Source organism: Podarcis cretensis (assembly GCF_951804945.1).
Source record: "Podarcis cretensis genome assembly, chromosome: 2".
Lineage (NCBI taxonomy): Eukaryota > Metazoa > Chordata > Lepidosauria > Squamata > Lacertidae > Podarcis > Podarcis cretensis.
Window position 1 is genome coordinate 8,249,063 of NC_137171.1, and position 13,254 is coordinate 8,262,316.

Consider the following 13,254-nt stretch of genomic DNA (forward strand, 5'->3'; position numbering starts at 1 on the left):
GTGATGCAAATTTAGTTTAGGCCTTGCGGTGCTCTGTCAAGGTTTCAGCCAATCCTCGATATTTGAGTAGAGTTGTTCATTGTATGAACAGAAGATGGTACCTGTTGCTTAAGTTTTATCCCTGAAACTTTCCCCAAGTTTCTAGCCCTCGTGCTCACAGAAACAGACACATATGGCCGTGTACATGCAGTATCTGCAGAAAATGCCAGTATTTAATCAAGTTTGCAGCTGTTCTAGTTTGCAAAGTTGGCCACATATATTAGAGTTGTCTGAATGTTCTCTGTGATGCGAGACAACTTGGTACTGCCATTGCACCTGAAACAGTACAGACACCCACATAGTAATAGCTCCTTTGCTCTACAAATTGCATTTCTTCATTGGATAAGGAGAGTCACCCATTCTGTAACTTATTGCGGACAGCCTAAGGCTTGAGTTCTGTGCATAATCAACTTGCTAGTAAGCCACATTCAACTCAGTGGGGCTTGATTCTGAGTAAGCATGCATAGAATCAGGTGTTGCTTTGCTTCCTACCTTAAATTGGATGATTTGTGTGCATCAAAAACATGCCACATTCACACGCACAAACTTGGGCACAAGAAGTGTGTCCCACTGAACTTGGCCAAAATAGATATGTTTGAACCAAACATGTTGAGAAGGCTTCCAGGGCAGCCGCTCTGTTCTAAAAATGTCACATGTATCTTCCACTCAGGATGCACTAAATACCTGCAGTTGTGTTACAAGACATGGCTGGTTTCTGCTGAATGGTATATATGCAATCTGTGCTCTGTTACAAAACCCATTCAGGTTTCAAGACAAGCCCTGCTGGCTCAGGTCAAAGGACCATCTAGTTCATCACCCTATTCTCAGCCAGGTGCCTATGGGAAGCCACAAGTAGGACTTGAGTACAACAGTACTCTCACTACTTGTGATTCCTAAGCAAGAGGAATTCAGAAGTATATTTGGTATTCTTGTTTTATATTTGGCACTAATTTATATTAAATGTACTGATCATTATTTGTTTCAACAGAGGTCCAGGTTTTCAAATAAATATGTCAACTCTACACTACCTTTCTGGTTTCTAATCTTGTTATCTGATTTCATCAGCCTTTCTTTGTCTTCTGACTTAGAACGCAAGGAGACACTGCGGCAGGAATAACTACAGCGGGGGGAAGTAGAAGTAAAATAATTCTGTTGAGGCTGCTTAAGGAATTTTGCTACTTTGGAAGGGAAAAAAATGAGCAAGGCCTAATTTATACGAAATGCTATCGTAGGCAATATGGAAAAACCACTGAGCCCAAATAGGTGACCATTTTATCACACTTCCTGCTACACATTTTGCCACACCTTATCACCTGATGAGCAGTAGAATCCCTCTTATCACTTGGCAAGATGATTCAGATGATCATACCTCTCCGAGTGAAAGAACTCATTCCAGTGTAATTGGGTTGGTCTGAATGAGCCCAGCTTGCATTTAACTGCACTGAGGTTGTTTGGGTTTGCCATTGCATGTGCATTTGACAAGAAGCTATGGATGATCCCCGCTACCTGAAATGTGTATGTGTGTGATAACGTTTGCCAACAAATATTTGCCTCATTTATGCTTCACGTTTTCATGTGTATGTCCTAAAAATGTGTGGCAGGCTTTATTCTGGTGTTGTTGTTTTTGTGGGTGCACTGACATGGATGTTGGAAGGCCTCTCAACTCAATGGTAAAGCCGCATGCATGGTGTACGTGAAATCGCAAGCTCAGTTCCAGACATTATCAAAAAGAACTCAGGTAGGAGGGAGCCCACTGGCCGATGCCTTAGAGAGCAGCTGCCAGAGTAGATGCTGGGAAGGCAAACCAGCGGTCTGACTCTGTATCACGCAGCTTCCTATGCCCAGACATTAGCCACGTTAAGACTCCCCTAGGGGGCTTAGCTGCTGGTGTTTCTAAAAACTGGACACAACTCTGAAACTTGAGAGCGAATGTTCAACTCAAACCAGGAAAAAGCTGCAAAATTGACGCAGATCTGGATGCCCAATGCAGACCTTGCCTTCAGCATATAGAAGCTGCTTTAATAAATGGGGAGGGTGGCAGTGGGAATCCTGGCGGCATACTTGGAATACATTCTAAAAACACTTATACATACAAGTTTTTATAAAATAATACTGAGTCAAATGCTTTGCTCTTCCTCTTTGCTTTGATGATGATGATCATTTGTTCGGTCCACTGGTGCCCGAACGTTTCATGTAATCTGTATACATGGAATATAAAACTCCTAACAAAAGAAAGCAGATATATTAGTTAGCAATGGCTGCTTTAATATCATCCAGCAACTGCTGTATTGAACAGAAATAAGGTCACATTTGCTGTCTGAGCACAGGTAAATGGATCTGTTGCCTGGTGATGACTCAAGAACAAAAGCTTAGGGCTTTGAATCAAAAACTACAGGGCTGCCTGTTTACTCACTACAGCCTGCTGGGGAACGTTTTCGGCCCCATGAGCCAGATCTTTACTCACCCCATCGGCCAATGTTGACAGGCAAGTGGGCCGACCCATCTGTCAATCATCTGACACCATGATGGCAATTAGGTGATTAATAGATGGGTGGCTGTGCCCAACAGGAGCGAGGGGGAAGAGTTCTGCTTTCCTAGCACATTCCCTGCAGGAAACACTAGAAAAGCAGCACCCAGCAGGATTGAACCTCACCTACCAGCTGATTGACAGGTGGGTGTGGTGGGGAACCTCTGACTCTTTGCTTGGTGTGGGGTTTTTTTGGGGGGGGAGGAGAGAGAGATGGCCTCAGAAGCTAAACTGGACAGCGGGGAGATTACTTAACAAAACGGCACTGATCACAACAACATGTTCTCTTACCTACTGTTATTGCACCTACAACAAAGCTTTGGGCTGCAACTCTCATGTGGATGAGGTGGACTGACATTTTTTGGCTTCCTCTGTGCTTCAGCTTGTAAAGCCCATAGCCTACTACAGCAAAGCAGCCTGCCAGACCTGGATATTAAAGAGAGGGGTGTAGTTCAGCACTGAGCACCAACATTGCCTTGCTGGATCAGGTTAAGGCTCCATGTAATTCAACATTCTCTTCCTAACAGAGACCAGCCAGGTGCCTTTGGGGAGGATACAAGCAGGACATGAAGCCAACAGCCCCGCCCATTGTCTCAACAATTCCTATTCATGCAGGAATCTCTCCCTTAAAGGCATCTAAAGCAGTGGTTGTCACCATATTGGGTTTTAATACTTTTTTTAAAAAAAAATGATGATGATGCAATGGACCGTCTCAAGGAGCCAAAAGAGGAGGTATACCCTTCCTACTTAGTCAGTTGAAATCACACACGCATAGTCATTTTGCATGGCCCGTTTGCTTTCCTGGGTTCCTCCCTGATGAACTGTTAGAGTGCTCAACCCAGACTGTGGGCTGCAGAGTTCATGTCCCTGTAAGTTAAGTGAGTTAGTCACTAATTCTCATCCTACCCGGCTTGAAAGGTGAATATGAAGCCCCTCAGCTCCTTGGACCAAGAATTGGGTGCAGATGTGGTAAACCAACCATGTTGTGTACACATTTTAAAAATAGACCCCCTTGTGAATCAAAATGTTGTTTAAAGCAATGATTAGTAAATGACAGCTCATTTTGTTCCAACAGGATGTTTCATTTTCTGGGGTGAAGGCTAGGATTTCGATTCCCAGGTCCATTCACTGTAACCATAACAACTCTCCCTGAATCCAAAATAATAATAAAAAATATTGCTCTGAAGTGACATCCAGATGTGTTAAGCTTTATCTCCTGAACAGTTTGGTTTTGGGAGATTTGTCAGGTGATGTACTTTTTCTTTTTGTTTCTTAGTGTTTGATGCGTAAATTCAATATAATGACATTTCTTTTTTTATCTTTTAACTGCAAACCTGGTCTGTGGGAGGCAAGCACTGTCCTTGCAGCCAGCTTAATTGGCAACAGTGCATACAAATTAGCCTGTGTTCGTGGGCATTGCATGTACAAATCACTTTAAATTCTGGAAAGGCACCTGATCTGATGCAGTTCAACTGGAGCTGATAAATGGGAAGGAAGACTAATCAAGGTTGATGGGTGAAACTGTGACAGTTTGCAAGGCTTATGCTTCCCTCTCTCAATGTGGGCACATTTTTTAAAGGAAATCCTACTAGCAAAAAAAGAAATGTCATTCACTTGTCTGTTTAAAATACAGACTTTTTAAAAAGGATGGTATTAAGTCTATGGCACGGAATATGGAGCCACAATGTGTTTCCTGCCTGTTTCTTATACCAGGAGCATCCAACTTCTATATTCTTGAAGACCACTCATTTCTCTAGTTTCCAATCTGAGGTGTGCCACCTTATGGATGGTCACCAAGGCAGCAGAGAGCTATATAGATGTGACTTTGAGCACACACTGCCTCACACACAAGCCTGGACATTCCTATGCCATTCTACTTGCACCACTCTGTTCTTGAACATGAACTCTTCTTCTGCTCCAGCAAAGCAGACTAATCTGTACATAAGATACAGCAAAACTGGAAGAAAACCATTTATATACACACACAGAGAGAGGGAGGTATCCCACATTTCCACCAAACTGCAAAAATTGCCAATTTAAAGCAGTACAGTGGTACCTCGGGTTAAGTACTTAATTCGTTCTGGAGGTCCGTACTTAACCTGAAACTGTTCTTAACCTGAAGCACCATTTTAGCTAATGGGGCCTCCCACTGCTGCTGCACCGCCGGAGCACGATTTCTGTTCTCATCCTGAAGCAAAGTTCTTAACCCGAGGTAATATTTCTGGGTTAGCGGAGTCTGTAACCTGAAGCGTATGTAACCTGAGGTACCACTGTAATATAATACAAAATAATGCAGCAAAACAGCAAGAGTTAGCAACTCAACAGATAAAGGAACCAGATATAGCAGATGAAATTTAGTCGCTGACTGGAGTGACTATCTCCATATCCCTCTTAGCTATATCATTATTGGCACAACAGCATTTGAAGCCATAACCCAGAGACTGACCACCACCACCAATTTATCGAGTTCTCAGAGATATAAAAGGTAAAGGGACTCCTGACTGTTAAGTCCAGTCGTGGATGACTCTGGGGTTGCGGCGCTCATCTCGCTTTACTGGCCGAGGGAGCCGGCGTTTGTCCACAGACAGTTTTTCCAAGTCATGTGGCCAGCATGACTAAGCCGCTTCTGGCGAACCAGAGCAGCATACGGAAACGCCGTTTACCTTCCCGCCGGAGTGGTTATATCCCGCCGGAGTGGTTATATCCCTAAAGAGCTGCAGATGGCATACATTAGGGTGTATATACCCTTACAACGGGACGCGGATGGCACTGTGGGTTAAACCACAGAGCCTAGGACTTGCCGATCAGAAGGTTGGCGGTTCGAATCCCCACGACGGGGTGAGCTCCCGTTGCTCAGTCCCTGCTCCTGCCAACCTAGCAGTTCAAAAGCACGTCAAAGTGCAAGTAGATAAATAGGTACCGCTCCGGCGGGAAGGTAAACGGCGTTTCCATGCGCTGCTCTGGTTTGCCAGAAGCGGCTTAGTCATGCTGGCCACATACCCGGAAGCTGTACACCGGCTCTCTTGGCCAATAAAGCGAGATGTGCGCCGCAACCCCAGAGTTGGTCACGACTGGACCTAATGGTTAGGGGTCCCTTTACCTTTACTTTATCCTCACAACAAGGCTGCAAGGTAAATTAGGCTGAGATTGTGTGTGACTGATCACCCAGGGAGACAGACTGCTGAGTGGTGATTCAAACTCTTGACAAGTCTCCGCAGCAAGTCCAAACACTCTACCCACTGTACCACATGGACTCGAAAGTCGTGAAGGGTTCAACTCACCTATGGGAACAAAGGGGGCATCTCTGGATTTCCTAGCTAGTTTTGATGCTTGGCTGTCATCTTCAGCTGGCGACCAGGACTCATCAGGAGACATTTCTCACGTCTGAAAACAAAAATAGGGAAAGCATTACTGATTAGAGATGTTCTGGTTATGGCAGATGAAAGGAAGCATAGTGAAGGACTGGCTGTGGTGCATTTTATTTCAAATAAAACTTTTTTTATACTCTAGTATTTCATTCCATAGGCCAACCAAGCTCTGAGTTGCCCACAATAACCAGCTTCTCTCCATGCTCCCTGTCCTGTGCTGGCTCCCTGGTGCTATTTTACTGTATTACCGTTCTTAGACAATGAACCTATATGTGAGTGGTGTGTTTTTGAGTTACCATGCAGGATGAGGCCTTATGCGGTCATATGGCTCATTCATTCATGCTATCTGTTGAGGATTGGTTCTTAATGATTCAGAGACCTGGCTTATATAGTCAAGCCCATCAATATCTAAACTAAACTAAAGAGGTTCAACAACAAAATGATTTATTCATGCAGAAATTGAGCTTGTACATCCAGTACTGGAATGATAAGGTACAGGATGAAAGTTAGCCACGTGTTCTTTTAGTAATAATCTGATAATAAACCCTTTTATTATTTCCCCCCTTCCCCTCTTTTCTTCTGTGCCTCTCTTACAGTTTCTTATATGGGTGAACTAAATAACCTGTCAGTTACTTCTTTATGTAGGTCTTATTGGATGTATGTTGCTGCAGTATAACTCTGCAACCTGTACAACACTGATGGTTAAATATTGGTACCATTTTGTGGAACATTTGAAGTGTTGTGGGGGGAAAATTCTCATCAACAGCAGTATATGTTTTAAAGAGAAAGGGGAAAAAGGGAAAAAAGGAAAGGAAAAGGGAGGGGGGAAAATTCTTTCTGCAATATGGGTGTAAATTCTTTGTAATTTTTTGTGTATATGTGTGTACTTTAACCTAATAAATATTATTAAAAAACAAAACAAAAAAGCAGTATATGTTTTTTCCATCAGCAGCCATTTTTCTTATCTCCAAACTGGCTCTTATTTTTCTTTAAAATGAAAGCCAGTTGATCTATAGCACAATGCATAATATTTTAGCAGTGTCATAAACAGTGACTGTAGTTTAGCTGTTCTTTTTATTACATGTTTATGTTATGCTTCCCCCAAGGAGCTCAGGGTAGCTCCCCCACCTACATTATTCTCAAAATCATCCTATGAAGTAGATCAGGCTAAGAGAGAGTTCCTGGACAATGGTCACCCAATTAGCCTTATCACTCAGCAGGGATTTGAATCTGCTCTTAGTCTCTGAACACAACACTCCTCTGACTTTCTTAATCCACTAGCTAATAGTTTCATATACATGGTATAGTGTTATATGCAACACTCTGCATAACCATACAAAGGTATAGAATACATTTTTCATTTCAAGTAGACGCTTAATCTCAGTGTAAAGGCTACCCAACATAATTGATCTACAAATAGCAGCTTTGCTAATTTATCAACCCTTACTATTATCCTTGGTTCTCAAGAGTGAATTCATATAACTTTAGTTCTTTGCCAGCTTCTATACCTTTTCTGCAAGGTTCAAGAGCAACTGAATATCAGAAACCTTTTCCTGCCTACTAAAACCCCACAATCTTTTAGCTTCCATAATCTAAACAGAGCACACAGAGTTCCTTAAAAATTTGTTTCGTTTTTCCAAATTAAATCCTATCCTATTGCCCTTCTCTGAAGTTGTTTGCAGTCTTTTGGTCTCATCCAAAAGCTGGAAAGAGTATATATAAAATGTATTTCATACCTACATGAAGATAAAATACTTCAGTAGTGAAGCCTTCATCCATATCATTTTAAAAATGAATCCATTGTTCAAATAGGATCCAGTTAAACTGGGTGCTCTATGAGGACCTCCCATATTTTTAACTAATGCCAATAGTTTTACCTGAGATACAGCCATCTATCTTGATTTTTGTTAGAAATACAGAAAATAAGCAAGAATTCAAGTTGTTGAGTTACCTTTGCTGCTGATGCATTAACTGTCCATCTACTCTGTGATCTCAAAAAGAGAGAAATAGGATCTTTCTATGGCAGGCTGAGGCTGCTGTCGGTAATGAGAGACAAATACAATTATAGATCGTTTGAAGGCAACATCTGGTAAAACTCTGTTCTAGTACGTTTCTTCTCCCAGGTTCTGTAAGCTTTGTTAGTTTCATAATTGTTCCTGGAAGCAGGTACAAGGGCAGAAAATATCTACTGTCGTTGGTTTAATGAGCAGAAGTTCTCTTTATGCATGAAGTAGGCCATAACATTTCATCAAATCATTTTTGGGTATAATTCTACTATGGGGGAAAACATCAGAAGTTTCTCAGATTTCCAAGAGCCTGCATTATATTGGAACTATTTCCAAGTGAAGCAACATGGAAGCTTTTAAAGACTAGCCTTTTTATTATTCCCCAAGCAAATAGTTCTTTGCTAAATCAATGATATTTGTAATTTAAAAACAACTGTCGAAACACCTGGAATTGGGGTAGTGATGTGTTTTATCAACTTTTACTGCATACTACGAAAATTACCAATTTCCCCTAATTTCACATGCTTAACAGTCTGCCTGTAAAGATTACAATTAGAAAATGCCACCTTCTTTCTTACTTTGTTGACTGTACAGCATGCTGTCACTTTTATAGATCCGACAATCAGATCAGCAAATAAGATCCAGTGTATGTGAGCGCTTTACAGTTACTGTCTTCTGTATTGTAAAACCAGCATATCTAGTTAATATTCACATAGGACAAGCTTGTGATTATTGAGGAACAGACATTCTGAATCAGTAGAGTACTTTGGGTAAATGATTATGCAAACATAACAATATTAATCTCAGAACATCCACTTGCTCAAATATCACTTTTATTCCTTTTGAGTGAACATGCATAGGATCTGCCTGTCTCAGCTGAGAGAGAAAGCCTGTGTTTACACTCCATTTCTGCCTGGTGTAGGTGTCCACAGTGGCGTAGCGTGGGGGTTGCAGGGGGGGCCGGCCGCACCGGGCGCAACATCTGGGGGTTAGGGTTAGGGGGCGCAAATCCACGGGTTAGGGGGCGCAAATCCACGGGTTAGGGGGCGCAAATCCACGGGTTAGGGGGCGCAAATTACTTGCCTTGCCCCGGGTGCTGACAACCCACGCTACGCCACTGGATGTACACACAGTACAGTGGTACCTCGGGTTAAGAACGTAATTCGTTTGGGAGGTCTGTTCTTAACCTGAAACTGTTCTTAACCTGAAGCACCACTTTAGCACCACTCCTGCTGCCACTGCACAATTTCTGTTCTCATCCTGAAGCAAAGTTCCTAACCTGAGGTAATATTTCTGGACCTGAAGCGTCCGTAACCTGAGGTACCACTGTAATTAGAATGAAGAACAAGTTCCACCAATTCTTTGTTTTATCAATATGTCAAATATAAATACAGTAGCTCCCATTTTTGACACCTACAAGTAATTTCTTCTTTAGTTTATATATGAACAAATGAGTAGTGTATTCTTGAATCCACATCTCAGCATCTCCATACAGCAACTTCTGCCTACCAGAAAACCTGACGCCCTGTGGCATGGGCGGCAAGTACAACCAGAGCATCACCCCCTTGCATAATGATGTAGTATAGAACAGACCTCCTGTAGAAGACAGTATTTTGGCAGGTGCTGAAATTTCCTGAGTCCAACTGTTAAAAGACACTGAATCCTGCCCACAACTGCAACTGGATTGCACCAGCATTTGAGAGATACAAGACGGCTCTCTGGCTTTCAGGAATCAAGTGTGTTACATTCATTTTACAACAGTTTCCGTATGGTTAGTATCAGGCAAAAACATTCCTCTTCTCCCAGGTCTTTGGCTAATTAAACTACCGTATTTTTTGCTCTATAAGACTCACTTTTCCCCTCCTAAAAAGGAAGGGGAAATGTGTGTGCGTCTTATGGAGCGAATGCAGGCCGCGCAGCTATCCCAGAAGCCAGAACAGCAAGAGGGATCGCTGCTTTCGCTGCGCAGCGATCCCTCTTGCTGTTCTGGCTCCTGAGATTCAGAATATTTTTTTTTCTTGTTTTCCTCCTCCGAAAACTAGGTGCATCTTGTGGTCTGGTGCGTCTTATAGAGCGAAAAATACGGTACCTATGGCCTTTTGAACAGGAAGGGTGCTGTTTTTGTTGGTTACTATGTTACGTATTTTTGTGTTTTTATATTGTAAACCGCCCTGTGATCTTTGGATGAAGGGCAGTTAGAAATATAATAATAATAATAATAATGGCAGAGTACATACTTTGCATGCAAAAAGGCCCTCCTTCAGCCCTCATCATCTCCTGTCTGAACCACACACCCCCATTCAGCACAGAAAATACTGAACTAGGACTCATGGTCTGACTTTATATAAAGCAGATTTCTAAGCCCTACGAGGGCATACTGCCCAACATACTATCTCGTGTTTTTATTTTATTAGTTATTATAAAATGGAAGATTGCTTGATTGCACTTAAAGAAAACCAGGTCATGTAATCTGGTAGTTCTATCCACATAATCTCCATACATTGGAGGAGGCGACGGGGGGGGGGTCTCTGTGCATGTTCAGAGACGCCCTATTATCAAATCAATTGCCTCAGAACCCTGACGGTGTAAACGATTTCTGGGGCTAAATGCTTAAAAGAGCGATTTTTTCCAACTTAAAAGCATCAAGTGAGCTAATGATGGTATTGCAACGGGAATTGGATATTTCAATTGGTATTGCAATTGGAATTGGCATATTTGAGTCGTAGCTGGGAAGTCCTAGATAGAAGTTGCCCTCAGCAATGGCGTGTTTCTGTTGCTTGTTTTCTTAAACGTTCTTTAATGACGCTAATATTTATTTATTTTTAGAACTGTTACCACACGTCATTATTATATCATTATTTCCTAGCAACCTGGCGAAATAATAATAAAAAATAATGATAATCTGAGTTCGTCCTCCTTCCTTCGTCCTCCTCCTCCTCCCCTCACAACCTCCCTCCTCAGAAAGCAGAAAACAAATCCCGCCCAATTCTCCGCCTGGGTCTGCGCGTGCGTGTGAGGGAGAGCGCGAGAGTACGAGGGCCTGGCACACCCCTCGGTTTCCCATCATCCTCTGCAGCTTAGCCCGACCTGCCGAGAGGAGAAACCAAGTTGCGCGGCGACGGGGCAGAGTGCAGGGCCGCGATGGAGTCGCGGGCGTTACGAACTCGCTCCCTCTCTCTCCCGCACCCCTCCCCCCGCCCGTGACGTCACGACCAAGCCACCAATCGGGAAAGGGGGTTTGCTGCGTGGGTGGCTTCGAGCGGCGGTTAACGGCGGGAGCGGAAAGGCCCGGATGTTCTTGTGTGAGGGCTCAAGCCCCGCCTACCGCCCGTCAAAGGCGGGAAAGGCGTCCGTCTGAAACGTGAATCGCTGAGGTGATCTCGGTTGGGGTTTTGCTGCCTGGAGTGGCGGCTGCGACTTGGCATGCTAGAACGAGGTATATAAGTATTTTTGTAAACAAAGAACAACGTCAAAGCATCTGGGGGGGGGGATGGGAACCCTGTTAGGCTCCTGGAGGCAAAAGTTTCTGCATTCCTCATTTTTCTGACAGGCAGAAGTTCAGCAGGTGGAGAGGATGTGAGTCCTTGTTGGATTTCTCTCCGACGTGTGTACAGCAGCCAGGGAGGATAATTTAGATCAGGGGAATTGGCTGGAGAGGTTTAAAACCTTCCCATAATGCCGCAACTCCAACCAAATTTGGGCCATGCTGCTGCCACACAGAAGCTTTTCAGCCCTGAGTGCTCACTGGAAGGACAGATTGTGAAGCTGAGGCTCCAGTACTTTGGCCACCTCATGAGAAGAGAGGACTCCCTGGAGAAGACCCTGATGTTGGGAAAGATGGAGGGCACAAGGAGAAGGGGACAACAGAGGACGAGATGGTTGGATAGTGTTTTCGAGGTTACCAGCATGAGTCTGACCAAGCTGCGGGGGGCAGTGGAGGACAGGAGTGCCTGGCGTTCTCTGGTCCATGGGGTCACGAAGAGTCGGACACAACTAAACGACTAAACAACAACAACAACAACAACAACAAATAATAATAATAATAATAATAATAATAATAATAATAATAATTTATTATTTATACCCCACCCATCTGGCTGGGTCCCCCCAGCCACTCTGGGCGGCCTCCAACAAAACACTAAAATACAGTGGTGCCTCGCAAGACGAAATTAATCCGTTCTGTGAGGCTCTTCGTATAGCGGTTTTTTCGTCTTGCGAAGCAAGCCCATTGACAGCTTAGCGGATTAGCGCTATTAGCGGTTTAGCGGCTTTTAGCGATCAGCTGATAAGCGGCTTATCAGCAGATCAGCTGATAAGCGGCTTAGGAAAAGGGGGGGGGAAAGGGAAAAAACCCCGCAGGAACTAGCAAGGCATTTTCGTCTTGCGAAGCAAGCCCATAGGGAAATTCGTTTTGCGAAGCGCCTCCAAAACGGAAAACCCTTTCGTCTAGCGGGTTTTCCGTCTTGCGAGGCATTCGTCTTGCGGGGCACCACTGTACAATAACCTATTAAACATTAAAAGCTTCCCTAAACAGGGCTGCCTTTAGATGTCTTCTAAAGTTTGGTAGTTGTTTTTCTCTTGGACATCTGATAGGAGGGCGTTCCACAGGGCGGGTGCCACTACCGAGAAGGCCCTCTGCCTGGTTCCCTGTGACTTGGCTTCTCACAGCGAGGGAACCGCCAGAAGGCACTCGGCTCTGGACCTCAGTGTCCGGGCAGAACAATTAAATTAAATTAAATTAAATTAAATTAAATTAAATTAAAACATTGAGTGATCTTGTGGTGGCTCCTGTGGTCTGGCTCTTAGGGGTCACCAGCCTTTGGGGGCCAATGGCCATCTTTGCAAACTAGAGAAACAGACACTCAGACCACAAACAGTTCAAATTTATTGGCTACAACAGAATATTTTTAAAGCCTAATTTCCGATGAAAGGCACCCCGTAGTCACCAGGAAAGCCTTTGTGAGCACATTGGGGGCACACTGACGCTCCCAAATGAAAGGCATGGTCACAGAGCTTATTGCAGCTTACTACCAGGGGACGCTGGTGGCACTGTGGGTTAAACCACAGAGCCTAGGACTTGCCGATCAGAAGGTTGGCGGTTCGAATCCCCGCGATGGGGTGAGCTCCCACTGCTTGGTCCCTGCTCCTGCCAACCTAGCAGTTCGAAAGCACGTCAAAGTGCAAGTAGATAAATATGTGGGAAGGTAAATGGTGTTTCTGTGCGCTGCTCTGGTTCCCCAGAAATGGCTTGGTCATGCTGGCCACATGACCCGGAAGCTGTATGCCAGCTCCCTCAGCCAATAAAGCGAAATGA

At 43.9% G+C, this 13,254-nt stretch overlaps 1 protein-coding gene and 2 long non-coding RNA genes across 6 annotated transcripts in view; 1 reads left to right on the plus strand and 2 right to left on the minus strand.

Annotated features, from left to right (window-relative positions):
• Positions 1 to 13,254, minus strand: part of LOC307210816 — a 285,910-nt gene that overhangs the window by 143,850 nt on the left and 128,806 nt on the right. The gene's annotated exons all lie outside the window — the stretch shown is intronic.
• Positions 2,033 to 11,184, minus strand: HIGD1C (HIG1 hypoxia inducible domain family member 1C). 4 transcript variants are annotated; one of them, XM_079966968.1, is made up of 5 exons: positions 11,028 to 11,184; positions 7,886 to 7,970; positions 5,848 to 5,950; positions 2,858 to 2,992; positions 2,033 to 2,261 (listed from the first exon to the last, which is right to left on the minus strand). In XM_079966968.1, the coding sequence occupies exons 3-5, from the start codon at positions 5,939 to 5,941 to the stop codon at positions 2,197 to 2,199; spliced, it is 294 nt and encodes a 97-aa protein (XP_079823094.1). In that variant the 5' UTR covers positions 5,942 to 5,950; positions 7,886 to 7,970; positions 11,028 to 11,184; the 3' UTR covers positions 2,033 to 2,196. The 4 variants fall into 4 exon arrangements, with proteins under 4 accessions (XP_079823094.1, XP_079823095.1, XP_079823097.1 ...); XM_079966969.1 differs by having other exon boundaries at positions 7,886 to 7,967; positions 11,028 to 11,137; XM_079966971.1 differs by lacking the exon at positions 11,028 to 11,184 and adding an exon at positions 9,450 to 9,715.
• LOC307210829 overlaps positions 11,337 to 13,254 on the plus strand; it is a 30,138-nt gene continuing 28,220 nt past the window's right edge. The window contains exon 1 of the long non-coding RNA XR_013836161.1: positions 11,337 to 11,376. This is a non-coding gene — a long non-coding RNA (uncharacterized lncRNA). The remainder of the gene's footprint in view (positions 11,377 to 13,254) is intronic.